General features: G+C 43.6%; 2 protein-coding genes across 4 annotated transcripts in view; one reads left to right on the top strand and one right to left on the bottom strand.

Annotated features, from left to right (window-relative positions):
- Positions 1-100: 100 nt before the first annotated feature.
- Positions 101-9865, bottom strand: agpat9l (1-acylglycerol-3-phosphate O-acyltransferase 9, like). 3 transcript variants are annotated; one of them, XR_013844237.1, is made up of 15 exons: positions 9687-9756; positions 8906-9061; positions 8735-8801; positions 6584-6732; positions 6292-6437; positions 5004-5078; positions 4792-4881; positions 4600-4693; positions 4388-4503; positions 4042-4097; positions 3774-3859; positions 3517-3645; positions 2923-3002; positions 2271-2521; positions 101-682 (listed from the first exon to the last, which is right to left on the bottom strand). XR_013844237.1 is itself a non-coding variant. In XM_080003519.1 (14 exons), the coding sequence occupies exons 2-14, from the start codon at positions 9047-9049 to the stop codon at positions 2416-2418; spliced, it is 1338 nt and encodes a 445-aa protein (XP_079859645.1). In that variant the 5' UTR covers positions 9050-9061; positions 9783-9865; the 3' UTR covers positions 997-2415. The 3 variants fall into 3 exon arrangements, 2 of the variants coding, with proteins under 2 accessions (XP_079859645.1, XP_079859644.1); XM_080003519.1 differs by lacking the exons at positions 101-682; positions 9687-9756 and adding an exon at positions 9783-9865 and having other exon boundaries at positions 997-2521; XM_080003518.1 differs by lacking the exon at positions 101-682 and having other exon boundaries at positions 997-2521.
- A 3666-nt stretch (positions 9866-13531) lies between these two features.
- Positions 13532-26669, top strand: part of LOC307232487 (A disintegrin and metalloproteinase with thrombospondin motifs 12-like) — a 27425-nt gene continuing 14287 nt past the window's right edge. The window contains exons 1-12 of the mRNA XM_080003516.1: positions 13532-13858; positions 15384-15754; positions 21679-21856; positions 22062-22282; positions 22805-22888; positions 23413-23537; positions 23980-24129; positions 24615-24758; positions 25079-25223; positions 25637-25729; positions 25943-26088; positions 26574-26669. The exon at positions 26574-26669 is cut by the window's right edge and continues 74 nt beyond it. Of these exons, the coding sequence (XP_079859642.1) occupies positions 13741-13858; positions 15384-15754; positions 21679-21856; positions 22062-22282; positions 22805-22888; positions 23413-23537; positions 23980-24129; positions 24615-24758; positions 25079-25223; positions 25637-25729; positions 25943-26088; positions 26574-26669 (1871 nt within the window). The 5' untranslated portion in view covers positions 13532-13740. The remainder of the gene's footprint in view (positions 13859-15383; positions 15755-21678; positions 21857-22061; positions 22283-22804; positions 22889-23412; positions 23538-23979; positions 24130-24614; positions 24759-25078; positions 25224-25636; positions 25730-25942; positions 26089-26573) is intronic.

Here is a 26669-nt window from a genome sequence, read left to right as displayed (position 1 = left end):
ACAATAAAGTGCTGTGCTCCACGTGACAGGCTTATAGCCCCATTACATGTACACCTTCTTGCCGAGACAAAACTGAAAAAAAAAAATCACAAAACAGTGATGAGATGCCTGGGCAATTATTTTAATGTTATCTTTGCTCATTTATGATAATACATAATTGATAACAACAGTTCAAGTCAGTTTATTTATACAGCCTTTAATCACAGAACAGTCTCAAAGGGCTTCACATATAAATCAACTGTGGAGGTGAGTGGACAATGTTATTTGCATTATTTCATTTTTAACTATAATATATTATATGCAAAAAAAAAAAATGACTGAACCAAGTTCATGTGAACTTTCCTTTTCCTCGAATACACTTTGTAAACAGTTTCCCTCCATCCAGGGGTCAATACTCTGGTCTCATCAGCTCTGCTGCAGCTCCAGTCCCTTTCAACAGGGTTGCTATGGATACAACAACAACAAACCCGTCGTCCATAAACATCAATCCCAGACACAAGACATTTCCTCGGTCGCAAAAGATCGCCAGCAGACATGGAGAGCCGGGACGTGTGACGCGAGGCCTTTAAGGAAAACCCCGTCTCTTCAGGAGTTACACAGACACCTCCCGAAGCGTGGAGATTTACTTGTGAAGAGTGAAATGTAGTTCTGGTCACAACGATGCCGATTTCTTCCGGAGCAGCTGGCAGGGTGGATGTGGGAGTAGATACAAGCATAGTGTGGTCACCAGACAGATCCAAGAGGGAGACTCAGCCTCGCGTCAGATGCTGTGACTCCTATCTCAAACGGTGGGTCAAATACTTTCCATATACCTTATTATTATTATTATTGTTAGTAGTAATAGTAGCGGCAGTAGTGGTATATTTTATTAAAATATAATAAAAATATAATATAATATAATATAATATAATATATATATATATATATATATATATATATATATATATATATATATATATAAAATATAATATAATATATATATATATTGTGATTAGATTAATGTATACATAACTCATTGCAATTTCCCTCTGGGGATGAAGAAAGCATCTGTCCATCTTAAAGAGATATACAACTCAGAGGCCGATTTTTTGTTTTGCAGCATTTAAATTCCAGTTACAGTATGGTTTATTTTCATGTGGAATTTGAGTAGTTGTCTATAACCATAGACAAAAATAGCTGATAGATTATGTTCATATGTTGCTAAATATTTCCATTTTCGTTGTTGTATGTAGAATGATTTGTGTTTCATCATAAATGTGTGAAAAAAACCAAAAAAAACAAAAAAAAAAAAAAACATGGCTTCTGTAATAGAGCAATTTCATATTCACAGTCTTTCATTGCTCGGCAATGAAAAGCTCTTAAATGTTGACACAGCCGGTCCAAATAAATAGTAACCTCTGAGTCATTCTGACCTGTGCGGGCTGCGATAATGACGTCAGGCGCTAATCTGCCTCATTAATGTTTAATAAACCACGATCAAAAAAAAAAAAAAAAAAAAACCGAAAAACCCACCGTTTTCTTTCACCCAGTTATCTAGAATCCACACAGAAACTGAAGCATGAACATGACTCTGCAGGGGTGAGTAATATGTTGAACTGATTGACTGAAGAGTGTTCACAGACGCCTGTAAAAAGATTTTCAACGTTCGTCCTTCACATTTATTTGACATGGTATTTGTTTCTTTATGTTACAGGATTCCATTCTTCCGTGCGAAGACAAGAGAGACGGTGAGAACACCAGCAATCTACTGTTTGTGCTGAATTATCCACAAGCATCTGGCGAAAACACACTAATAAGTGCATAGAGTATATCCCTTTTTTCCCCCAGGAAGGCCCATTTTTGAGAACACACAGAACGCCAGAGGAAGCCGCAGGGACCTCTCCAACAAACTGTCAAGCGGCAAGAGTTCCAAAAAGTCCAAAACGTGTACTCTCCTATAAACACCACACACGAGTATTTAAAACGTTGTTAATACTCACTGCTGTAATGTATTATTTAAGTGCCAAAACCTTATGCCTGCATCTTTTTTTTTTTTTCGCCTTTTTTCACATTTTGATGATGTGAAAACTGATTCTCAGCGGCTATCAGTGTTATTCAGTGCTATTAAACAGTTAAACTCTAAAGCGCTCGGACTCACGATGGCAGAACATGCCTCTTAGTAGTACTTTAATTTACAACCAATGTGCCAATAGTGTGTTCATGTGTCGGAAACATCTCAAAACAATGTGCAATCTCTCATTTACAGTTCACAGTTAAAGTACACACAATACCTTAGGGTAGATAAATGAAGACCCGTCCTCTGGTTGGTAGTGTTCAGACATTCAGCAGTATTCCATATTGTGTGGAGCCACTTGGGGAGGAGAGGTCTATGTCCGGTGTACAGTATATTCTTGTGTCGTCTAACGTGCTGTGAAATCAGTCACTGCTGCTGCTGTCCTCCCCGACCACCATGCTGCTGTACTGCTTCTGCTGCTCCTCTTTAAAAGACTCCTTGACCTTTCCCCTCTTCAGGCCTCCATCCCTGCAGAAGACGCCAAGTGCAGTTATTTTTTGACCGCTCTGCCCAGCACGGTCTCTGGAGTTTACCCAAAAGCATTTCACCACACGCTGTACAGTGCAATATGTATGTGACAAATAAAATTTGAAAAAAATTTGAAATCTTTGACAAGCCAGGGCTGCATACACTTTTTTTAATCTCACGAACGCACTTAACAGATTTTTTATTATTATTTTTTTTTTAAGTAAAATAAAGTTTGCTGCTCACCCATTGCAATTCCTTCACAAACCCCTAGGGAGCAGCCGACCCCAGTTTGGGAATCCCTGGCTAATTCGACTATATGTACTGTATCAGTATTTTCAAAAGTGGGACAACAATAATGGCAATATTAAACAAAGTACACAAAGTCCAAAGAAAAGCCTTACCACTGGAGATCGACAAGGCCTCCCTGGTGAGCGATGGCTGACTTGACTCTGTTGGCAAACTGGACAGCATCCTCACCTTCCTGACGCAGTTCAATAAACAGCAAGACAATCATAAGAGTGTGTTGTGCATGAAGCTGTGTATGTGTGTGTGTGTGTGTGTGTGTGTGTGTGTGTGTGTGTGTGTGTGTGTGTGTGTGTGTGTGTGTGTGTGTGTGTGCCTGCGCGCGCTTTGTGGTAGAGTACAGTACAAGGCAAAGCAGACTCGTATTGCAAGTATAGCTGTCGCCAAATGCATCACATCATGTTTGATTAGATTTCATGGAAATGTATTGACCCTTGGGGGATAATAATAATAATAATAATAATAATAATAATAATAATAATAATAATAAAGGTGTATTAGAAAAAACAACATCAGAAAATAATAGCTGAGAGGGAATACCGAAAGTTCTAGTGTAAACAATACCGGTGTAAGATTATTTATACAGATTTAAGTGTGGAGAACAAATTTGCAAGAAAATATGCAGGAAAATGAGACCAGTAGAAAAAGACTAGTTAGTGGAAGGTGTATGGAACTACGTCAAGGACACACACCTGCTGGTGCATGGCTGGCAGATACCAGACGTCACAGACCAGCGCCCAGCTCGTCATCATCCTCAACAGGTAGTTGACCATGCTGTACTTGGAACTGTTCCAGAAGGCATCTCCAAACTTAGGGTCATACTGAGGATCGCACAAAGGCCAAGTTGAGCGCATGGAAGGATAACGTTATGAAATTGAATAAGAATAAGATTTAACAAAGGTGCAACGCTTGAATAAAAAGTAGAAAAACAAGTGTTGGATTTTAGTACCTTAATAGCTACCGGGTATATCGTTCCTCCGATTTCAAAACTTCCTTTCTTAAACATCATGACAGACGTGTTGTTGACACAGGTGCCTATGGAAATCAAGAGATCCTTTAATCCTTTCCGAATCCACAGAAAAAGGATAACTACCGTTTTTTGTTTTTTTTGGTATTCGCCCAGAGGCCAGTCTAAAGATAGACCTAAGATAAGAGCTCGCCCAATCCTATCCATTACAGAAGGGAGGCGACACGACGTTCACCACGGAGACACTCACCCTCCGGGAAAATCAGGATGGGAAGTTTAGTCTTGTCATTAACGTGATCTCTCAACCTGCGAGTGAAACGTGCAGGAACACAGTCAATGGAGAGAAAAAAAAGAAAATAAAACTTCACAGGTCTTGGAATTCTAAACAGATGAGTCGCGGTTCAGGAGCAGCTCTGAAATTAAATATCTGTGCGAAATCTACCGCCAGGAAAATGTAAGAGACTTTTCACTCCCGTTATCTGAGAGAACTGGGCCGGAAAAAGGAATTCATTCTTTGCCGACATATGTGGAACATTTTTTTTTTTAAGTTTTAATGAGCAAAGGACTGAACCTTTGTTATACTTTGGGGAACCAACCTCTTGGTAACAAGGTGGCGATCTTTCATTTCCGCCCTCTCGAACCACACATGAGGACAGGATCGGACCATCGCTCTCTGGATGACGCCCATCAGGCCCCCGTGCACCTGGCCCACCTGCAGAACACACATTACCCGAAAAAAAACTGAGTTAAATACGGAAAGATGTGTTAAACTTCTATTTTTATGCTTGTAGGAATGGGGTTCACATACCATAGCGTAGCAAGTATCATTACACAGAATGACTATGTCTATGGGAGAGGTGTGATTGGCAACACAGATCCCTCCCTTTTTGGGTATGTTTTCCCTGTGAATGCAAGGATGCATGAAACCACATGATTAATGTACAAGGACGTGGTCATTTTCATCTCTCTCGGGGCGTGAGAAAAAAGGTGATTTACTGACTTGTTGTGATAGCAGATGGTGGCGGAGAGTCCTCGAGCGCAAATCCTGTAGCACATGACGTGGACCCACTCGCTCAGCCAGGACTTTATCCTGCGGCGAGGATGTCAACAGTCGGACATAATTACGGACAAATAGAGATAAATACATGTTTATCTCGGTTCAAAACAATATAGTAATAAATTGTGATTTAAGTGCCGAATTGGTGTAGTGACCTCCAATTGGGAAGGAATCCAACAGCAGACGTTCCTATGACGAGCCAGGAGAGGCCGATGGCCGCCAGTGTGATTCTAAAAAGCCAAAACAACAGGATTTTCGCTGAACAATTGAAGGTAATAACCAACTCAAGCTGCATGAAATGGAAGTAGTGATTACAAAAGTGTGTCAGATGGGAGGATAAAAGTGAACGGTTACGATTTGAAAAAGGTTACGGTTAAGCTCAATCACAAATTACATCAATCTGACATATTCATCTCTAATTTTATCATTTGAATTGTTTCTTTTTTTGTGCTGCCCAAAAACAAAACAAAACAAAAATTTTTATTCGTTAAGCAATAATTCTGTAATTGGTTGACATGAAAGCAATGGAGGTAAAAAGCCGTTGAAAGTACAGGCTCCAAGTTTTCAAGACTGGGGTTTCATGTTGTAAAACGCAGCATGGGTTACAGTTATCTAAGCTTCCTTTAAACGTAGCCCCGGCCCAAGATGTCGGTCTCAATGTCACACTCGCAAGTGGCTGGAGGGGAATGACTTCCCAGAGACGAAGTTTGGACGTATATAACTTTGGATGATGATGTCATAACACGGCACGCTCCTGAAACTAATGAAATGACGACAGTTTTTCACGAATCTCTACTCCGAATGTAGATGGCTATTGATCAAACTCCAACAACAAGATGTCGGAGTTCCTCTCTGTACTACCGTTGTCACAGTAAGATACTTTTAACCTGAAAAACGTAGGAGTGAAAAAAATAAAATAAATAAAAACGCAGAGCAATAACAGGGAACATTAGGGGTCCAGTCCAGTTCAGTCGTGTTAGGTACACATTACAGTTTTCCCGGGTTTCTGAAACACAGCGTGATTTTCCGAGTTTACATTGAACGCTGCATCAGCTCCGCCGGTCTGTCGTCTCCTGGTTGCTCGTCTCGCGGAGCAACCACTATGCGGGCTACACAGCACAACCCTCAGAGATGGTCACCAGACTTATATACCATCGGTTCATGATGTCACAAAGCGGCCCGCTCCTGAAACTAATCAAATCGTCTCAGCGTTCTTATACTTCCGGACATATGACAAAAGTTTTTCACGAATTCCTGCTCCAAATGTACATTGATTTTGATAAAACTCGAACGACAAGACGTCTGAAATGTCCTGGTTCTAACAAGACCTCAACCTCTACCTCAACCTGCAGGCTGGACCCCTTATAATAATAACAATAATAACAATAATAACAACAACAACAAAAGTAATAATAATAATAATAATAATAATGCCCTGTGAACCTGAGTGGGGCCAGGATGCAGTATCTGATCAGGACGCCCAGAGCGTAGACCAGCGTCAGCCTCAGACTGATGTACTGGAAGTCATTGTTGGTCCGCGTCAACAGGTTCCACGACACCAGCTCTTCTGAAGAAAACCGCTGGGTCACCTGGAACCCGGGGCAGAGGCGTCACAAATAAACACCAAAATAGCGTGGCCAGGAACTTTCAAATTCGTTATGCAACCGATAACTTATTACGTTTCAGACAAAATAAATCTTCCCTGTCAGAATTATAATAGAGAAGGCGAAGTGACCTCGTCCTCCACGATGCTCTCTATTCCCCTCCTGGTGAAGTAGAAACAGTCGCTCAGCGTGAAGTCACCTCCCAGTGATGGTTTGGGGCGACTGCGTCTCAGCTCCTCCAGCTCCTTCTCCATGGAGCCGTTGCCCCTCTGGATGAGACCTGGCAACAATGCACGGGTTCAAATATACATAAACAGTCAGTTGTTACGCTCATGCTAAAAATGATTAAAAAATAAAATAAAAAAAATTAATAAAATAAAACAAAACAATCAGCATTCTTCAGGCACCATGGGCAAGACTGAGAATTCGCCAGAACTCGTCAGGATTCTTACATATTAGGTTGCAGATAGTTCTTGAAAATGCAAGGGTAACGGTTAAGAGGCTATTTTTCAGTCAACAGAGAATATATCACAGTTGTGGAGTCTTGGACGCCCATAAAATATAGGATAAAAAAAAAAAAGATTAAATTAAATACGAAAGAAAAAACAGAGGGCAGAAATATTTCACGGGGATAAAATGGGATGATGGTGAAATATGTATGTTTATACCACACGGTTATTTAGAGACTAAGCTTTAGAGTGGACTCAACTCTTGGCTTGCAGATAAGGTTCAGCCAGATAAGGGAGCGCTTCTCTTTTCTTTGCTGATCAAAAATCAAGGGAAGAATGAACAAAAGGAGCATATAATGGCACCCCGCAGACACCGACTTTCACCCGGAAACCCCCAAAGATAACATCACACGTCAACAGTTGATGGACCAGTGAAACCAATGTGTCTCATTTTGGGACCCCCCGCCCCTCCCCCGTTCAGATGAACAGCTGAACTGGCACAAGGTGGGAAGGAGCCGCGGTATCTGATAAAACACAGACAAAGTCCAAAACCCGCAGCGATGATGTCCATGTTGAATATCAAAATCTCAACTTTCCTGACTATAAAAGGCATTCTTTATATTTGTTTGTGAAGTGCTTTTTGCTGGCTACCCTCGTTCTCCGCTTTCCAAACAATTCAGCATTCACGCCTTTTGGACTTTGTAGCGCTGTCTAGTCTCCCCGTGCCACAGAGCGTGTAAGCCCTGGTGTGGTTGGCTGGGGCTGATAGTGTTGAGTAACAGTATCTTGTCAGATAGGACGATATCCCAGAGTCCTCAGTCCTGCGTTGCTTTTGTTGCCTTCATAAAATGTCTTAACAGACGGAGACTGTGGCACCGTAAAAAAGACCAGACTCCGGCAGCAGGACTCGGACGGCGAACAAGCGGAAGAACCGCGCAACTCGAGGACGTGGGAACACCCTCTAAACAAACCTCTGTGTGTTGTTTATATGCTGAAGGTGACCTGGGGCGAGACCTGGGAATCTGGCTGGATAGCAGCTTGACGAGCTGCTCGCTCAACGCGAAGCTTGAAAATAGAAAAATAGGAGCTAAAAATAAAATGCGGTTTCTTGTTTCTCTCCTGAAGCCAGGAAAGCCACCGCAAAATAAACTTTAATGTCTGCTTTTGTTTACCGTGACACGCATATTGCCGGCCGTTTCGCCCTTAAATAATTTGACACAGTTCATCGTTGTGCCTTTTAGAACTGGAGACGCATTTCACAAGTAGAACCAAAAATAAGAAGAAGACTGACATTCTATCGTTTTCATCTATAAACCTCTACTCTGTGGGATTATATTCGTACCAAATATATATATATATATATATATATATAAAAAAATGGAACTGTATTGATAACATTAAAAATAAACATAAATCCTTACACAGTACATTACACCTCCATTTCAAAACCATGGTCCACCGCAGCAGATCTCAGGGCAGGATAAAATATATACGTTTTGTTCTCAGGTCAGGATTCAAACACCCCTCGATATTTTCCTCTGGTCTGACATTATCAACCCATTGTATGTGCAAATGTAAATTATTATTATTATTTTTTTCCCCCTTTTTCTTTTTTTTCTCAACGGACCATATTATCGCAAGCGGCTTGTTTAGACTTGCAAGGAGTCTATGAGGAGTTATGTCAATTCAGGAAATGCCAAGCGTGGGACGACACCCAGTATTTCAAAACCAACGATATGACAACACGCTCACCTCCGAGCTAAGCCCATATCTGGTCATCTGAAGCAAACCACGCCGTGTAGTGTCAGTGCACTTATCTATTAATCTACTCACCATTGGACGACGACATCTTGAGCATACGATCAACTGCGATTTTCCGTTGCATCTTCAAAGTGGCCCACTGTGGAAGGGGGCAGACGTTCAAGGTCCCCGCTGTGATTTATTGATTTATTGATTTACAGTTTAATTCACCATCGTCATCGTTAGTATTATTTCGAGCGCTACCTCCAGGGTTTTCACCAGGACGTTCATGTAGGCCTCAGAGATGCCCAGCGAGAAGCCAAACATGGCTGGCAGCATGATGAAGGCCACGACCAGGCAGAACCACATCTCCAGCCCCCACAGGGCCACGGCCCGGAAGTCCTCCATCTCCGGCGGGCTCTGTGAAAAACACGGGGGGGACACGTTCAGAGAGCGGCCATGTGGCCCGGAGGTGATCCCGAAGGTCTCGGTGGGGAAGCCCAGGCCGCCGGTAGACGTCAACCATGGGGCGGTGCCAGGGAAACCTGGTTAATTGGGGGGAAAACGGGCGTATGACACCGACCGAAGGGTGTCAGGGCAGGCAGGGCAGGGCAGGCATCAGCAGCCTCTCAGGGATCAAGGTGAGATTAAAACAGGTCAGGCAGCAAGGCACACGATTGTTAGGATTAGGAACTAAAGGAAAGTAGGAAAGTAAACAAAATAACAATGAAACAACCATAGTTATTATTTATTATATATTAATTATACAATTCGTTATTAGGTTGAAATTAAGACTTTATAAATCGTAGTTTAAGAGTATTTAACGACTTTTAAGGCTTAAGCCTCGTAAAACTATTGTAAAACTAACAATTTAAGACTTTCTACGACTTTTTAACTGCACCGGTGCATAACGAGGAAAATGTTTTAGGTTAAAAAATATATACATAAATAAATAGATAAATAAACACAATCAAGTTTGTCCTGTTTTGTCCAACTGCCTGCGTTAAACTCCGTGAGTTAGCGGCGAAAGACTCAATTCCCCCACCCGATTCCAGCGCATAAAGTTTGCCCGGACGTGAGCTCGCCGGACCAGCCGTTTAGTCGCGGTTCCCCGGTGGAAGGTGTGTCGTTTGGGGCTCACCTGTCAGGCTCCGGTCCACATTGTTCCCTCCAGGAACTCCTCGGTCATTAGAGCGGCGGCGGCGGCGGCGGCAGCACGCCCATTGCGCAGCCTCAGTAGACCAAAGTTCACTGCGGTGTGCGAAACAGCGCCGCCGCGTGGCCAGGAAGAGGTGGTCCAAGTGGATTTAAAAGATTAGAATCGATTGTATTGATTAAACAGTTTAATTGTTCACTCATCAATTGTTTTTTTTTTTTTTTTGTTTGTTTTTTTAAAGATCACATTACATAGCACACAGATTCTCAACCTTATTTCACTTCAAGGACCCTCCGGACCCGCATTAGGGCATCGTATCTTGGGGCCACAATCTGAGAGGATTTTTATTCTAACGTGTGATTTAGTCCAAACTTCCATACCTGGCTATACTATAGTTTTAGAGATAACTATTTGAAACTATGCACAAAACAGACATTGTTGTACATTCTCTAATGGTGTCAACGCCTTGTAAATGAAATGATGGTGACGTTTCTTACTTTTAATCATTTTGCAGGGGACCCCCTGGCACCTAAAAAGGTCCCCTGGGGCTCCCTGGACCACAAGTTGAGAACCTCTGACACAGACGGGGATACAAGACACACTCTACCGAAGAAGAAGGGGTGGGGGGGGATTTTAAAATTACAATCGACGTTAGAGCAAACAAACAAACACAATCAAACAAATATAAAAGGAGAAAATAAATAACTGTGATATTGTTATGTATTATGTCATACTGATTTATATTACAATTTCTTTCATGAGGTGAATAGGAATATTCAGGAAGTTCTATTGTCTGAAACCTCTGTGTTTTCCCTTTGAGAAAGGGAAAAGGGAGTTTTTCCATGTCTAGAAAGACTTTTTAGCCACGGTCCAACACTTTATTTAGAGACATTTGGACCAGGACCAGGCAATTTACATTAACGTTACAAACTTTTCTATTTACGGGTCAAGATGATTTAGTATAATGTTGATACACCACCTCACTGTCATGACTCGCGGTCTGTTGGATTTAAGAATCATAAAAGGGCCATTCTATGCCTAGAGCATCCATCTTCAGTATTCAGAGCATCCAAAAAAATTCAAATGTGCAAAAAAGAACGGCTGTTTTCCTGTGACAGGCTGATTCCTTGAAGGCTGTTGCAGTGAGGTTGTCCTATTCTGTTATATACACACATGCATGTTTTTGTTTACTCCACAGGTAGACACAATGATGAAAAACCTGTCAATGTTTTTGTTGCTGAAATCACAGTGCTTGGCATCACGGCAACACTGTTCAGATGCCCAATTGAAAATGTCAGTAATTTGACGGTATTCTATAGTGGACAACTCTATCACACTCTTTCAAGATTCACTGAAACATTGATGATACTTGTTATAATTTTAGCTGTCTTGGTTTATACAGTTGGATTTCAGATGATTAGAAATTCAGATTGTTTCCATCTGCAAACCCACCTCTACATGCCACTTAATTATACACGCTGCACCTTTAAATATGAACTTTAAAGTGAATACAGTTCACTGAACAATATAAAGTTGATCTGAGGATTGCACACTGCAAGAAAAACATTAATATGAAGTTAATGTTTAACTCTGTCGTCCTATACTTCAGGCAATTCAGGCGAGTTGATTTTTTCACAAAGTGACAACACTTCCCACACACATTTCTAAGTAACATCCAGTAACAAGTCTCTTGTCTGTCACAGGGTAGAGATGGACCTAGAGGCAGGTAGAATCCAAAACAGCTTAGGCTGGGGGTTTATTTAAAGGAAACGTTTGGCTTTCAAACAAACGTACACGTCCAAAAAGGTAGCGCGCAGTCTGGAACGGGAACCCAGCCACTCTGACAGGTGAAAGGTGAAACCGCCGCAGCTATTGAGCCCTCTCCTAGCCACCCAAATCTCCTGCAGCTGCGTCCCCTTATGGTTGCTAGAGCCGGCTCTCCCCACCTGCAGATGGCGCCAAAACCACTCCCCACTGCCACACTTCCTTAACCCACATCAATGGGCAAAACCCAACATTAGAAGAACACAGGAACAATTTTAAAATAAGGGGTTACAAATTTATCCCTGACCCAATTGCTTACATGTCCTGGGCTAGTGAAAAGGAGAAAAATATATATAGCTTAAACTGACGCAAAACCTAAAATACTGTAAATTAACAGTGATATAATACCTTGTGCATCGGAGTCTAACCAGCTCAAGAAATATGAGGAATGCTGTAGTGCTGTCCTCCTGAACAACTCCTCCTCTCCTAACAATGACTCACAGAGGGTCCTGATTATTTTCCAAGATCAGACATTTCACAGTCTGTTGCACATTACTCTAACAGGGGACGTCAGGGGGTCAGTTTGGGTAGTGTCTCTGGAAATGATAAGAACAGGATTCGTTATTTGATTGAACCTAATCCAGAGCGCCTTCAAGACACAAATCTGGTGTGTTGGCAAACGATACCCATTCAACAGGATGTCATATTTAGTGGCTGTCGTCCACAATATGCTATATTAATATAATTAACATAAGTTATACAGTAGTTTGTGTGATGTCTGTCTTAATTGTATCCATTCTTGGTATTGATTACAATACAAGTACAGTTAACAACATGCTATATGTCATTCAAACTGTTGCTTGTGTGAGGGTGTGGTATTTCCAGCAAGGCAGTACTTTCTGAAATAGCCACTGTGTTCTATATTCGTTCTTATGTAAAAAAAAACAAAAACACACATACTCACACACACAAAAAAGGAAAAAACCCCAACAAAGGCCCTTTATTGCTTAATTTCAGTCCTGGCTTTGATTGGTCTGGTCCTGTGGGGATTTGTTGTGTCCTGTGGAGCAGAACACCACAGTTAGTCAGACTTCTTGGTGCTGTTATGGTTACCCCCTCCTCTCTCCCTCTCTCTCTCCCTCTCTCGCTCGCTCTGTCCGGAAAAGTGTGAGGGTGGTTGTGCTGGATTGTGCTGGAGGTGGGTGTGACTACTGTATACTTTGAGAATGTACACTTTGTTGGCAGACGGACAGACAGACAGACAGACAGACAGACAGACAGACAGACCGATAGACAGACAGATAGACAGATAGATAGATAGATAGATAGATAGATAGATAGATAGATAGATAGATAGATAGATAGATAGTTAGATAGATAGATAGATAGATAGATAAGTCTTAACTATACTTGGGTAAATTGTCAAGTATCTGTATTTACTTGAATATATTCAGTTCGGTTTTTCTTTTTATATCACCATTTATATATATGTCCAAATCATACAAATAAAATAGAAGTATCTTCACATTTAATGCTTAGAGTACATTTAAGAGACATTTACTTAAGTAGATGGTCTGGTTCGAACGACCCCCCTGGATTTGTCCTGTTTAACAATGGGAGTTCTTGGAAGGTGTCGTTCAGTCACCGAAAGGAGGGGACGGATCAGAGCCACTTGTTCCACCCGACGCCAACGTTTGGAGTCATACAGGCTTACACCCCTCCTCTGCCGCCGGAAGCCAGAACAGCAGCAGTTTGGAGTGGACAGATTTAAATACGAAACAGTAACACGTGAGGATAATATTCGTCACCGAGGTTAATATTCTGCCATTGAAACAGTCTGCTCCGGTGTGCACAGCCCTGCAGCTCTGCACCCTCCTCCTCCTCCTCCTGCAGAAACCAGATCCTGCAGAAACACTCCTCCTCCTCTTCCTCTTCTCACTTGAATCTCTCTCCTTCCCGCACGTCCCGATTCCTGGTTCCTCCCGTGAATGTGTGCGTGCGTGTGTGTGTGTGTGTGTGTGTGTGTGTGTTCGCATGTGTGTGTCTGTGGAGGAGCGTGCAGATGCCAGTGGCCCCTGCAGGACCCAGGAGGACCGCGGTGGTGTCCACACCTCTAACTCCAATGGCACTCCAGTGGCCCGCACTCTCTACTAGCGCTCCCGGTTCGCTTCAATGAAATATGCAATGTCCGCAGGAGAGTCGGGTCCTTTTTCTGCTGCAACTGCTTTTCCTTCTGGCAGCCAGCCACGGCGAGCTCTCAGACTCCGGCAGCTTTCTTTCCCCCAATGCTGGACAAGGTCAGTGTGTTTATATGAGTATATTATATTTTTGTGGGTATATTGAACAATATAAGTAGATTACTCCTTTGCATTACGATACAATGTTTAATACATGACAGTATATTAATCAATATGCGTCCATTCTTTTGTTGTGTAAGGGGTATTCCAAATAATTCGAAAATACTTGCATTACATTCTATAAGTGTTGCAAAGTATTGATTGGCAAGTAGATTCCCCCTTTATAATTACAATGTCATATTTCATACCGTTGACAGTATATTTATAATATATGACCGTTTTTGTTGCATAAGCCTAAATAGCAAACTTTCATTGGGTGGTATTTCACATGAACTCTTTATAAGGAACACTGTACTAATACTGGGTAGAGCCTTTCTTTGCTCTCAAAACAGCCTCAATTCTTCTTGGCATGAATTCCACAAGATGTTGGAAACATTCCTTTGAGATTCTGGTCATTGTTGACATGATTGCATCAGGCAATTCCTGCAGATTTGTCAGCTGCACATTTATGCCTTGAATCTCCCGTTCTATCACATCCCAAAGGTTTGGAGGCTATTGGATTCGGATCCGGTGAATGGGAAGACAACCGAAGAACATTGAACTCATTGTCATGTTCATGAAACCAATTTGAGACGACTTTTGATTTGTGACACGGTGCATTATCATGCAGGAAGTAGCTGTTAGAAGATGGGTAAATACTCAAGTAGGCTGTGGCATTGAAGCGATGATTGATTGGTATTAACAGGCCCAAAGTGTGCCACTAAAAAGTTCCCCACACCATTATACCACCACCACCACCAGCCTGGACTGTTGATACAAGGCAGGTTGGGTCCATGGATTCTTGTTGTTGCCGCCAAATTCTGACCCTACCACCTGTGTGCCTCAGCAGAAATAGAGATTCATCAGACCAGGCTTGGTTTTTCCAGTTTTCAACCATCCAGTTTTGGTGAGCCTGCGCCCACTGTAGCCTCACCTTTCTCTTCTTGGCTGACAGAAGTGGAACCCGACGTGGTCTTCTGCTGTTGGAGCCCATCCTCCTCAAGATTCGACATGTTGCGCATTCTCAGATGTTTCTCTGCTCACCACAGTATCTGAGTTACCGTAACCTTTCTGTCAGCTCGAACCAGTCTGGCCATTCCCCGTCGACCTCTCTCATTAACAAGGCGTTTCCTTCCGCAGAACTGCCGCTCACTGCATGTTTTATGTTTTTCGCACCATTCTGAGTAAACTAGAGACTGTTGTGCGTGAAAATCCCAGGAGATCAGCGGTTACAGAAGTACTCAAACCAGCCCGTCTGGCACCAACAATCATGCCGTGGTCGAAAAACACTGAGATTTTTGCTTGAATATGTAGCCGTGCAGGTGTTCCTAATAAAGTGTTAAGTGAGTGTATGTGTGTGTGTGTGTGGGTGTGTGATAGAGATAAAAATGGAGCTACAAAAAAACAGAAAAAAAAAAGTTGACAAAAAGGTTTGCACCCCCCCCCGAAATATCTCTTCTCCATACCTCTTTGTTCTGCTCCACAGGTCACCTGCTCGGGGCAGAGTCCCATTTGCACATCGTCCATCCAGTGAAAACCGACGAGGATGGACAGTTCATCTCCCACTCTCTGTCCCACCACGGCGGGTCGGGGCGGGTCAGGCGTGACCTGCGACCCCCGGGGACGGCGGAGAGGCGGGTTTATTATCAGGTCACGTACAGAGGGCGGGTTTTAATGTTCAATCTGACGGCCAACCATCGCCTGGTCTCGAACGGCTACGTTCTGGAGCGGAGGAACGGGAGTCTGGGAGGGACGGAGCGTCGGCCCTCGTCCGGGGGAAACCTCTGTCATCTGCTCGGCACCGTCGCCGCCAATCGGTCAGTGGGAGTCGCTGCCATCAGCACTTGTAAAGGAATGGTAAGAGATCCTGCCCCGTGACATAAATAGGAGACCGGGAAGCCCTGAGCCTTCAGATCTTTCATCGATTTCAAAACTCCAGATCGGGCGCAGCCCCGTCTCTCCTTTCATGCTCAGTGCACTTATTTAATCATGTAGTGATATGAAAACATCTTTCAAAGGCTCTTGGCCGGAAAATCTGTGGGGCAGCCGGTGCAGTCTGTGGGTTATGGCCGGTTACAGTCTGCTGAGCAAAGCAGTGCGGCTGACAGAGCCCGCTCTTTTGGTCTGACTTTCAAAGACTTCCTGTTTGCAGAAGGGCCTCAGCTAAGACCCTTTATGGCTTCTTGGTTTTTTATTTGTCTTATTTTCGTGCAGCACTGCCAACCGTAGAGTGAACCTCCGACTACAAAGCGGATGGGAGACAGCCGCTCAGCAGAGAAAGAAATAGACGATTATAAGCTTCTTGCCATATGAGCGGTTTGGTGTCCGTTCAACGGAATGACCGACACCTTCTCTCGCAGCAGAATTGCATCGCAAGCCCAAGACGTTGCAGTTGCTGCACGGGTCATTTTTCTAGCTTTTCTTGCTGGGTTACTCCGCCGCTTTGACCAGAACAACCCAGATTTTTCTCAACATTGATCAATGAACGTCACGGTAATATGGTATGCTTTGTCGGATACACAGCATCTTTGAAAAGCATGAAACCTTCGGCGTCGTGGCGCTGAGGATCTATGGCGATGATCGCTCGTGAAATGGTCGAATCCGGAAACGCCTCCGGGAACACCAAAGCATTTCTTCCGTGGTGATAAGGCGTGTCGGGTTTTTTTTTTTGTTTTTTTTTCTTAGCCGTGAAGAATATTTGTAGCCTATTTGATTTTGTGACGGAAAGAATGCTTTTCCTGCGAGGGCTTGCCTCCCGTCCGTCCGTCACGTTCGCGTGGGCTGCAGCCTCTCACTCCTCTGTAACTGTTGTAGTAGCAGTTTTTAAGAGTACGCTGGTCGTAGTACAAACTCCGTGGTTTATTATTCGTACTAGTGACCTACTTTTACCAATAATCCAACAATGGAAAATTTGTGCCATGAATTGTTATTCTTGCAGCAAATGCCGTCACCTGGTCTTCAGGCATCTAAAGGGTTAAATTGCATAAAACTGTGGTACTTCCAACATTAGGTTCAACCCCCGTACCTAGAGAGAGACGATACACTGATCTGCGTCAGTATTATTCCTGCGTGTCAGAAGGTTTAAAGCAATCAAGACCACAGTGAGACCGCGAAACAGCAGGAACCAGCCGGCCAGATGTGGGAGGAAACTGACAGCTGCCTTTCGGGGTCAGTGGCCCCCGGGGACGGTGACGGAGGATGGAGCGCCGGGAGACACGGAAAATATACACATTATACAACGTTGTCTTTCGGCTCTGAAAGACACGCGTTTAGAAACTGTGTCAGTCTCAGAGATACGGCTACGGGGGGAGATAATGGTGATAATGGCTCTTTTTTTTATTTATTTTTTTCGAAGCTATAGTCTTACACGGTCGACTGAATTTAATTAATGAAAGAAAGAAAGAGTGGCTTGGCGAGGAGCAAGTGTCAACCCAGGCAACGGAACAGGCTCATACCTTTCGAATGCTGTAAGACACGCGGTGGTCTCTGCGGCTAAATGAACGGCCTCAACATACACTGATTGCGTTGTGCCTGCGCGTACACACACACACGCACGCACACACACACACACACACACATCCACCCACATATATGCCCACACACACGCGCACACACACACACTCAAACACACACATACATACACACACATATACGAACATACACACACACACATATGTACACACACACACACACACACACACACACACACACACACGCACACACACTTTGGGCTAGAAAACCAGGGTCTAATTTGCTAGTGCAAGTAGAACAGCACCAGTACATGCTCTGCGGTGCCACACCGACTTTATTGGAGCTTTTTTTTTTTTTCAATTTTTCTGTTCGCGTTCCCTTTACCCGTAAATATACGCAGCAAAGACCGGAGTGAAACAGAGATGATTAGGGCAGGCGTCGGGGTCCTTTCTGCCTCGGCGAGGGAACGTTCCAACTCCTAAGCTCTTCCAGCGAAGCGTTCCTAACCCCCTCAGGCACCGCACAAGTGAGCGCAGGTTCAGACCCATTAGTTTGGTATTATCTTCTCTGAATACATATTCTCTCTCGCTAACTAGAGGGAAAGCGATAATATCTTTTTAGCTATGGGGTAAAAAAAAATTCTCCTCCTGTGTAATTATTTTCCCAAAAAAAGAAAAAAATAAACAATTAAAGTGGCGTGTCAAGGGGTGGCATGTTAGGGTTGAAACCAAATTATTTTTTTGAACTGTACTTATTTGGTGGAGTTAAGGGTAGTGAGTCACCGCGTCTAGGGCTGGGTATTGAAAACCACTGCTTTACTTTTTTCTGTGGCGTTCAATGCCAAATTTAGACAATTTGAAACAGACTTTTTTTTTAAGCGGTATATGACCTTTAGTCATATATGGTCACTTACAATCCAGCGTCAAAGCTGAGGTGCTGGTATTGGTACCGGTGGTGAACATTAGAGGTAAAAAACAAAACAAAAAAAAACATCAACTGTACTGAGCTGAAGCCATAGAAGTCCTCATAAGGATCCACCCAGGGCTCACTTCCACCCGGGCTCCGTGGCGGAGCAGAGAGCTTAGCCCTGGCCCACTTGGCCCACACTACAAAACCCACAGAAGCAGGAAACAAAAAAGTAAAGCAGTTCCACATGGCCCGGCGTATTTAGAACACAGAGCCGTGTTGTGGTAACCTCCCCTGGACGTGGCACCTGGCAAGCCCCGGACCCCCCCCCCCGCAACGCAGCCCTCCTGGGTTTACAGAGGAGGGGGATTAACAGAAGGCGGAAGAGCGGACGGGGGCGGCCGGGGTGGTTGGGAAAGTCCAAGTCATGGTTCCGTCCATTTGGCAGAACACACGGGAATTAGAAGGAAAATCACACGGATGAGTAATCCTCCAATTTGGTGGGGGGAACCAAATGCCTTGCCTTGGTGCTTTAAAGGCTTTGCGTCGTTGTTTGTCTGGCGTCCACATCACAGGGCTGATCCGTAGGCAGTAATTTAAGGATCCGGCAGTAACGCCGTAACTACAGTGCGTCGGCGAGGCCGCAGCGCCGCAGCGCCGCGACTCTTATTTTGTTATCCGGTATCCAGATCACACTGATCATGCGGAGCGACGCCGGAGATGTCCTGGACGGGCCCCCGCTGTGGCATTCCATCCCGCTCAATCCGCCTCCCGCGATTGGACGCTCGGGACCCTACCCCCCCCTTCGAATCATAACACTCGGGGAAAACACGCGTCATACTCAGGGTGACCCCCGCGTTTTGTCGTTTGTTTGCGTCGGTAGTTAAGCAACGGACGAGCGCTCCAGTCGAGTCGAGCTTTGAACGTACATCATCAGAGGACCGGCAGGAAAGAAAAGAAAAGGAAAGCGCGCACGTCTTTCCGTTTTTTTTTAAGATGCCCGCACCGACGCGAGGCGCTTTTTTTTTTTTAAGTGAGGGTTTTTTTGTTTTGTTTTTTTCGAACAAATCTCAGCCCTGGGTGTTTTGTGTATGAGCCCCGTGCAGCTCAGGCCGGCGCTGGCCAGCGGCCACGCTCTGAGTCAGTGTTGAACAAGCTGCTCTCATTACAATCATGCCATCCGAGCCCGGACGAGGAAAACACAACCTTGGCCCAGCGCAGGACTTTTACTCTTTGATTCCTTTATTCTGAGCTTCGTTCGGGTTTCAAAGCGTCGAGAAGTGTATCGCTGTGCAGCACGCTGTTGAACGCACAACAACTAAAAGGAGACGACACATCCCAAATCCAGTGAAATGGGATCGCAGTCTGTACTACAGTTTGCATTAGTCGAGTTCTTAAGCACTTCTTCTATTTGGCCCGTCATATCCATTTTCTGTTTTTCGTATTGTCAGATTTATTGCAACAGGTGTTGTAATACAGTATTTCCAAGGTGAGCGGCGCTCACCGTTCGAACTCCCTCAACTCCCCGAATGCAGAGAGCACAGCCCGGGCCCTCCAGAACCCTAAATAAATAGAGTCGGAAGATTTTATGCGGACACGGAGGCTCCCGTACTGCAGTGCAGTATGCAAGACTTGGAGTGACCTAGAAAGGGGAAAACTTGGTAACCTCGTTCGAACAGCTGGACGGTCCCTTGTATGGCCTCTTTTTCAAATTGTATTTTTTTTTTTTCGTTGTTTTTTTTCAAATATTTCCTTTGCTCTCCAACATAGAGATTTAAAGGGGAGTCTCTGCAGCCACTATGTACAGTCAGTACTTGATTTTATTTATTTTTAAATCTTCATGATGCAAAAAGACAGAATAGATAGATAGATGGATGGATGGATGGATGGATGGATGGATAGATAGATAGATAGATAGATAGATAGATAGATAGATAGATAGATAGATAGATAGATAGATAGATAGATAGATAGATAGATAGATAGATAGATAGATAGATAGATAGATAGATAGATAGATGGATGGATGGATTGATTGATCGATCGATCGATCAAGAGAGAGATAGATAGATAGATAGATGGATAGATACATACATATATAGATAGATAGATGCATCAATAGATGGATAGATGATAGATGATAGATAGATGGATAGATAGATGGATAGATACATAGATGGATAGATGATAGATAGATGCATTGATGGATAGATAGATAGATAGATAGATGCATAGATAGATGGATATATAGATGGATGGATAGATAGATAGATAGATAGAGAGATAGATAGATAGATCGATCAATCAAGAGAGAGATAGATAGATAGATAGATAGATAGATAGATAGATGCATAGATGATAGATGATAGATGGATAGATGCATAGATGGATAGATAGATGGATAGATGTTAGATAGATGATAGATAGATGCATCGATAGATGCATCGATAGATAGATAGATAGATAGATAGATAGATAGATAGATAGATAGATGGATAGATAGATAGATAGATAGATAGATAGATAAACAGACATTCCTTCATCCGTCTTTGTGGCTCCAGCCAACTCTCCTTCATTCTCTTATTTTTTGAGTTGGCTTAAGGAGAGAGCAGAGGGGCTCCTCCCTCTACAGTCTGGGCTTGTTTGGACATACACTCAATTTGACGCGCACACACACACGCAGGCATGCACGCACACACACACAGACACACACACACACACACACACACAAACACACACACACAAACAAACCAAGTTCACTAAGAAAACATTGAGCAGACTGAGAAAGAATACCCATTCTCCTTCGGCTGTTTGGCATGAGATTTTGTGTGTGTATTTTTTTGGACTTATCTGCGTGTGGGCGTGCATGTTTCCACGTGCACGTCTCTGTATGCATATGGATTCAACAGCCAGCCTCTGATCAGAGTGGGTACAGCCCGCACCAGTAGGAACATGCACAGCATACTTTGGAAACACACTTGGCAGATGGAGAATTCGCCCTGGGGGAGCAGCGCAGGTAGCAGGGATGCATGTTCCGTGTGTTGTGCTATGGAACTCCTGGCTATAATGAGGGATAATGATGGAGTCGTCTCTGGTGGAAATGACCTTTCTACAGACTTCAAATCATAGCAATCTGCCCTTTCACCTTCATAGGTGGGGGTCGGGAAAATTGCTGGGAGTGAGATTATTTTTTATTATTGCTTGATGGAGGGATAATTGCATTACTGACTACACACCAACCGTTTTCCTATGTGTGTGTTTTGACCGTGAAGCAGAGAGATTTCAGTTTGAGTAAAGATGCAAAGAGAGAGGCTTTTTAAGTGCAAGACCTTTTGCCTTTTGCAAGTGACTTTTCCCATTAATTCCCTAAATACATTTTTTGTATTTGTTTGTGTCGTCAACAGAAGGGACTTTTCTCCTTACCCGAGGGACACTTCTTCATCGAGCCGCTCCAGACATCTGCAACTGATCCACTGGAGGGTCCGGAGCCCCATGTAATCTACCCCAGAGATACGACGGAAACGCACAGAACCAAACGCAGCCCCAAGACCCAGCCCACGCCCAGCCCATGCGGAGTGAAGGGTGTGTGTGTGTGTGTGTGTGTGTGTGTGTGTGTGTGTGTGTGTGTGTGTGTGTGTGTGTGTGTGTGTGTGTGTGTGTGTGTGTGTGTGTGTGTGTGTGTGTGTGTGTGTGTGTGTGTGCGTGCGTGCGCGCGTGCGCATGTGCGCGCGTGCGTTTTCCTTTCGTTATTTATGATGTCAATTTCCGTTATTATTCTGTCCGGTAGATGGCCCAAGCGACTCGGTTCAGGTGGAGAGGGAGAGGGAGGGCTGGGAGAAGGAGCATCAGGGAGAGGCGGAGGACGAGGATGACGTGGCCCGGTCTCGCTCCCGTCGCTCGGTCAGCAAAGAGCGGTGGGTGGAGACCATGGTGGTGGCCGATTCCAAACTCATCGACTACCACGGCAGCGACAACGTGGAATCCTACATCTTCACCATCATGAACATGGTGAGCAGGAAACCTGGGCTCTGCTGGAGTATAAATATATGTTATTCCTCACATATACTGTATATACTAAGCTGACTATCATCGAGTAAGCTAGTAATTCCATCATTTGTGCAATACTCCAATTATACAATTGTTTATGTAAACGGAATAGTGCGATTTAATGTGCATTATAGCTAGAATACACTCACAAGTTTGAGTTTGATGGAGCTGAGAAACCTGGCCGGGACCGTACTGTTTAATTTGACTTATTGATGATCTCTCAAGCTGCAGTGGCAGTATCCGAGTAGTAAACGCCGATAGTCATAAAGTATGGCGTGAGATGAGGTGAATGAGCCGTTAGTGCTCAGTGCAAATACAAGTCAGTGTTTGACATTAGGGGCACGCTCTGCTCAATATACCACAATACAAAAATTGTTCAACATATCTATTCCTGCGCCCGCGCCACAGGAGGTTTCCTCGTCGAAGGTGCACTCACTAAGACAACGTCGGTGATTTCAGGTCTGACTCATTCTTCCTCGGCAGGTGGCTGGGATCTTCCATGATGCGAGTATTGGGAACGCCATCCACATCATCCTGGTTCGGCTCATTCTGCTACAGGGAGAAGAGGTAACTTGACCTTTACTTAAATAATATATAATATGTTTACAACAACAATGCTTCAGCAGCCTGTTTACAACACTCAGCTGTAATCATATATGTATACACATACATTTTTTATTAAATGTATATATATTATTAATAATTTAAACTGGTATCACATTGTACAGTTATTGATCACTCCAGGTCCAGGCAGATTATAAGTACTGATACAAATTCCGACATTTTCAGGATTATAATCACTGATTTTAAGTCCCTTGTGTCTTTTTATTTCAACAATGGAGTTGGGTGGGCTCTGTGTTCATTTAGAACAGTTATATATTTTGATAATACTTTCTTAGCCCACAGTGTGCCCTGTGCCCCTCATAAGCACAGATGTTCTTATTGTTAAATCCCTACAGACTTTTTTTTGTGACCCTACAATCTCCATCTGTGGGGGTGCAATGAAAGGAGAATTTCCTTTGGCTCGGGTGGTTTTTTTTATGAAGGGGAAATGTGCGAGGTGGTATTTCTAAATTTCCGGTTTCATGCAGAAAGGACTGAAGATTGTTCACCATGCAGACACGACTTTGGCAAGTTTCTGTGCCTGGCAGAAGAACCTGAACCCACAGAGCGACACACACCCGGCTCATCATGACGTGGCGGTTTTGGTCACGCGGTAAGCAAACCCCCCCCCCCCCACACACACACACACACACACAAATTCCCAAAAACATCATTAAACTCTGGAGAATAAAAAGCTCATACCATACATCCAAGTGTATTCTGTGTGTTCTGCTTCACTGCACTTTACTTCGGTCTGTAGTTGTGTGTGTGTGTGGTTGTTTGTGCATGCATGTGTGACTGTGTGTCCCCATGAATGAGTGTGCAGCACGCACATGCATGGCCACACACACATGCGGGCGCGTGCACACACACACACACACATACACACACACGCATGCACGCATGCATGCACACAAACACGCGTACACACACACACACACACACACACACGCGCGCACGTGCGCACACACACACACACACACACACACACACAAACCACTTGTGCAAACGAACAGCCCCCGAACGTCTGTGTGCGGTGTGTTTTCTTCCCCCAGGAAAGACATCTGCGCAGGAATGAACCAACCGTGTGAGACTCTGGGTCTGTCTCACCTGTCTGGGATGTGCCAGCCGCATCGCAGCTGCAACATCAATGAGGACTCTGGTCTGCCTGTAGCGTTCACCATCGCTCATGAGATGGGACACAGGTGTGTGTGTGTGTGTGTGTGTGCCCAGCCCTGTGTGTGGGAATTGTTGTGTTTCCTTAAAGATTGAATATCAGATGAAATGAAAAATCATTATTTTCATTCTAAATGACATTTATGGGGAGGAATAATCATTTTGAAAATCCTCAAAGTTACATCCCTGTTTACATGAAATATATGTACAGAAAATATATTTATATTTATGCATGCATGCACAATTTTCCATTATTTTAGCAGGATGTGAATTATTGACACAGAGGTTAATTGTTCATTTTTAGGTTTAATATTCATTTTTTCACATTTTTATTTTTTACTCCTTTTATTGTTTTATTATTGTTGCTGCCTATTTGTTTTGATGTGCGCTGCTTTAAACACCGAAATATCCCTCCATGGATTAAAAGACTATCTATCTGTCTATCTGTCCATCCGTCTATCCGTCTATCTGTCTGTCTGTCTGTCTGTCTGTCTGTCTGTCTGTCTGCATGCAGCTTTGGTATCCATCACGATGGCCAGGGAAACGACTGTGAGCTGGAGGGCCGACATCCCTTCATCATGTCCAGGCAGCTGATGTACGACAGCTCGCCCCTCACGTGGTCGCCCTGCTCCAAGGAGTACATCACACGCTTCCTAGAGTACGTCCGTCTACAAGCCAAAAATAATTTCACTCGCAAGCATATATATATAAATTTTTGTATTGGGTTGGATTTATAGCCTCGTAGTAACTTGACCCACCTTGAGTAAAACAACCCGTGAATGGACGGGCTGAGAAAGATTTGAATTGACTCATTGTAAATGGTCCAGTGGTCCAACACAATAACCTCTGTGTTCAGTGGAGGAAAAGGAAGTGACTGCAGACTGTTTCATGCTGAAACTGCATTGACTAACCGATGCCTGTTACAGAGTCATTTGCAGGGTGCTGAAGGACATAATAATCTTTGTTCTCCGCCTTTAGTCGTGGTTGGGGCTTCTGTCTGGACGACCGTCCTTCCAAGCGGGACCTGACCACCCCGCTGGCCCGCCTCGGCATCCGCTACACCATACACCACCAGTGCCAGCTGCAGTACGGCCCCAACGCCACCTTCTGCCCCGAGGTGGACGTGAGTACCGCGCACGCGCCTCCACCCCGGATTGAGAGCACACTTTCCACTCGGGCTGGATGATGTGAACAAAACTACTGATTATTATTAACAGTTTGATGGTTTCCAAGGCTATTTGCCATCCAATACCAAATTCAAGAGATGTACAGTACGTCAAGTTTGCGTGTGCATCACTTTCCATAATCAGAAATGGTGCAACTTTTCTCCAAAACAGACAATTCAAATTGGTTAAATATTAATTCATATTAATTATCTTAAATTCTTAGTCATAATGCACAAATGTGCAATGTGAAAATTGTAACATTCATTTTAAATTAATTTGATAGAATAAACTATTAAATACCATCAATGACAAAATTCCTTTGTGTGAATTCATGCTGACATTTTGACTTTGTGCTGTGACTTTCTTTCAGAACGTCTGTCAGATTCTTTGGTGTTCGGTGAACGGCTCCTGTCGCTCCAAACTGGACTCACCCATCGATGGCACTCGCTGCGGACCCGAGAAGGTACAATACGCCCCCAACTCACCACTCTTGTCTGTTTCCTTTGCTTGGTAGAAAGAGCGCAGAGTCCTCTTTCCAGTTTAATTAAAATATGAAAACAAACACTTTCTGTTCCAGGTACTTAAAGGAGGAAGGTTCACTTAAAGGCGATTGACTTTTTATTCAATTCAAATGGACTAGTGTGTGTGATCTTATCTTTAATGCTCCAACCCTCAGTGGTGTATCTCCGGAGAGTGTGTGATTGTGGGCAAGCTTCCGGAGACGGTGAACGGCGGTTGGGGACAGTGGAGCACCTGGTCGCACTGTTCCAGGACGTGTGGAGCCGGAGTGCAGTCTGCTGAGAGGGAATGCAACAGCCCCAAGTGAGACCTGGCCCTAAATAACCTTCCATCCTTCATATGCAAAATGTTGTATTTTTGAGTGTGAATAGTTAATAATTATAATTAAATAAATAATTTCAGGGTTTTTTTGTGTATATTGCCAATTTTTCTATTTTTCAGTTATTTTTAAGTTTTATTATATATCACGTATTTCTCATTTATTTATTTTATTTTTAGGATTTCTGCATATTGCCAATGCAATAATCAATAAATAATAATATATAACAGTCATAATAATAACATACTTTATTATTATTGCTTTTTGTTTTGATATTAAATGCTATTACACTTGAATTTTCCTCCAGGGATTAATAAAGTATGTATCGATCTACCGTACTGTACTCTACTGTATATCTTTCATTACATGTTTCATCATGCCACATAATGTGCTTTTGTTTTCCCCCCTATTGGAATAATACTAAGATATCACCAATTACAAGTTTTACTTATTTTGTTTTTTACCACAGACCAGAGTTTGGTGGGAAGTACTGCACTGGGGAAAGAAAGCGGTATCGTACCTGTAACACCAAGCAGTGCCAGAAGAGCAAACCCAGCTTCAGGGA

Source organism: Zeus faber (genome assembly GCF_960531495.2).
Source record: "Zeus faber genome assembly, chromosome: 7".
Taxonomy (NCBI): Eukaryota; Metazoa; Chordata; class Actinopteri; order Zeiformes; family Zeidae; genus Zeus; species Zeus faber.
Note: the sequence above shows the minus strand (reverse complement) of the source record. Positions and strands in the feature narration are given on the sequence as shown.

Bases quoted from the DNA above. Each gene is read 5' to 3' on its own strand.
- agpat9l (XM_080003518.1), bottom strand. The intron at 8,802-8,905 runs GTAGCGCTCGAA...CCCCTTCCACAG, and splicing joins TCCTGGTGAAAACCCTGGAG to TGGGCCACTTTGAAGATGCA. The intron at 4,694-4,791 runs GTCAGTAAATCA...TTGCATTCACAG, and splicing joins ACCATCTGCTATCACAACAA to GGAAAACATACCCAAAAAGG.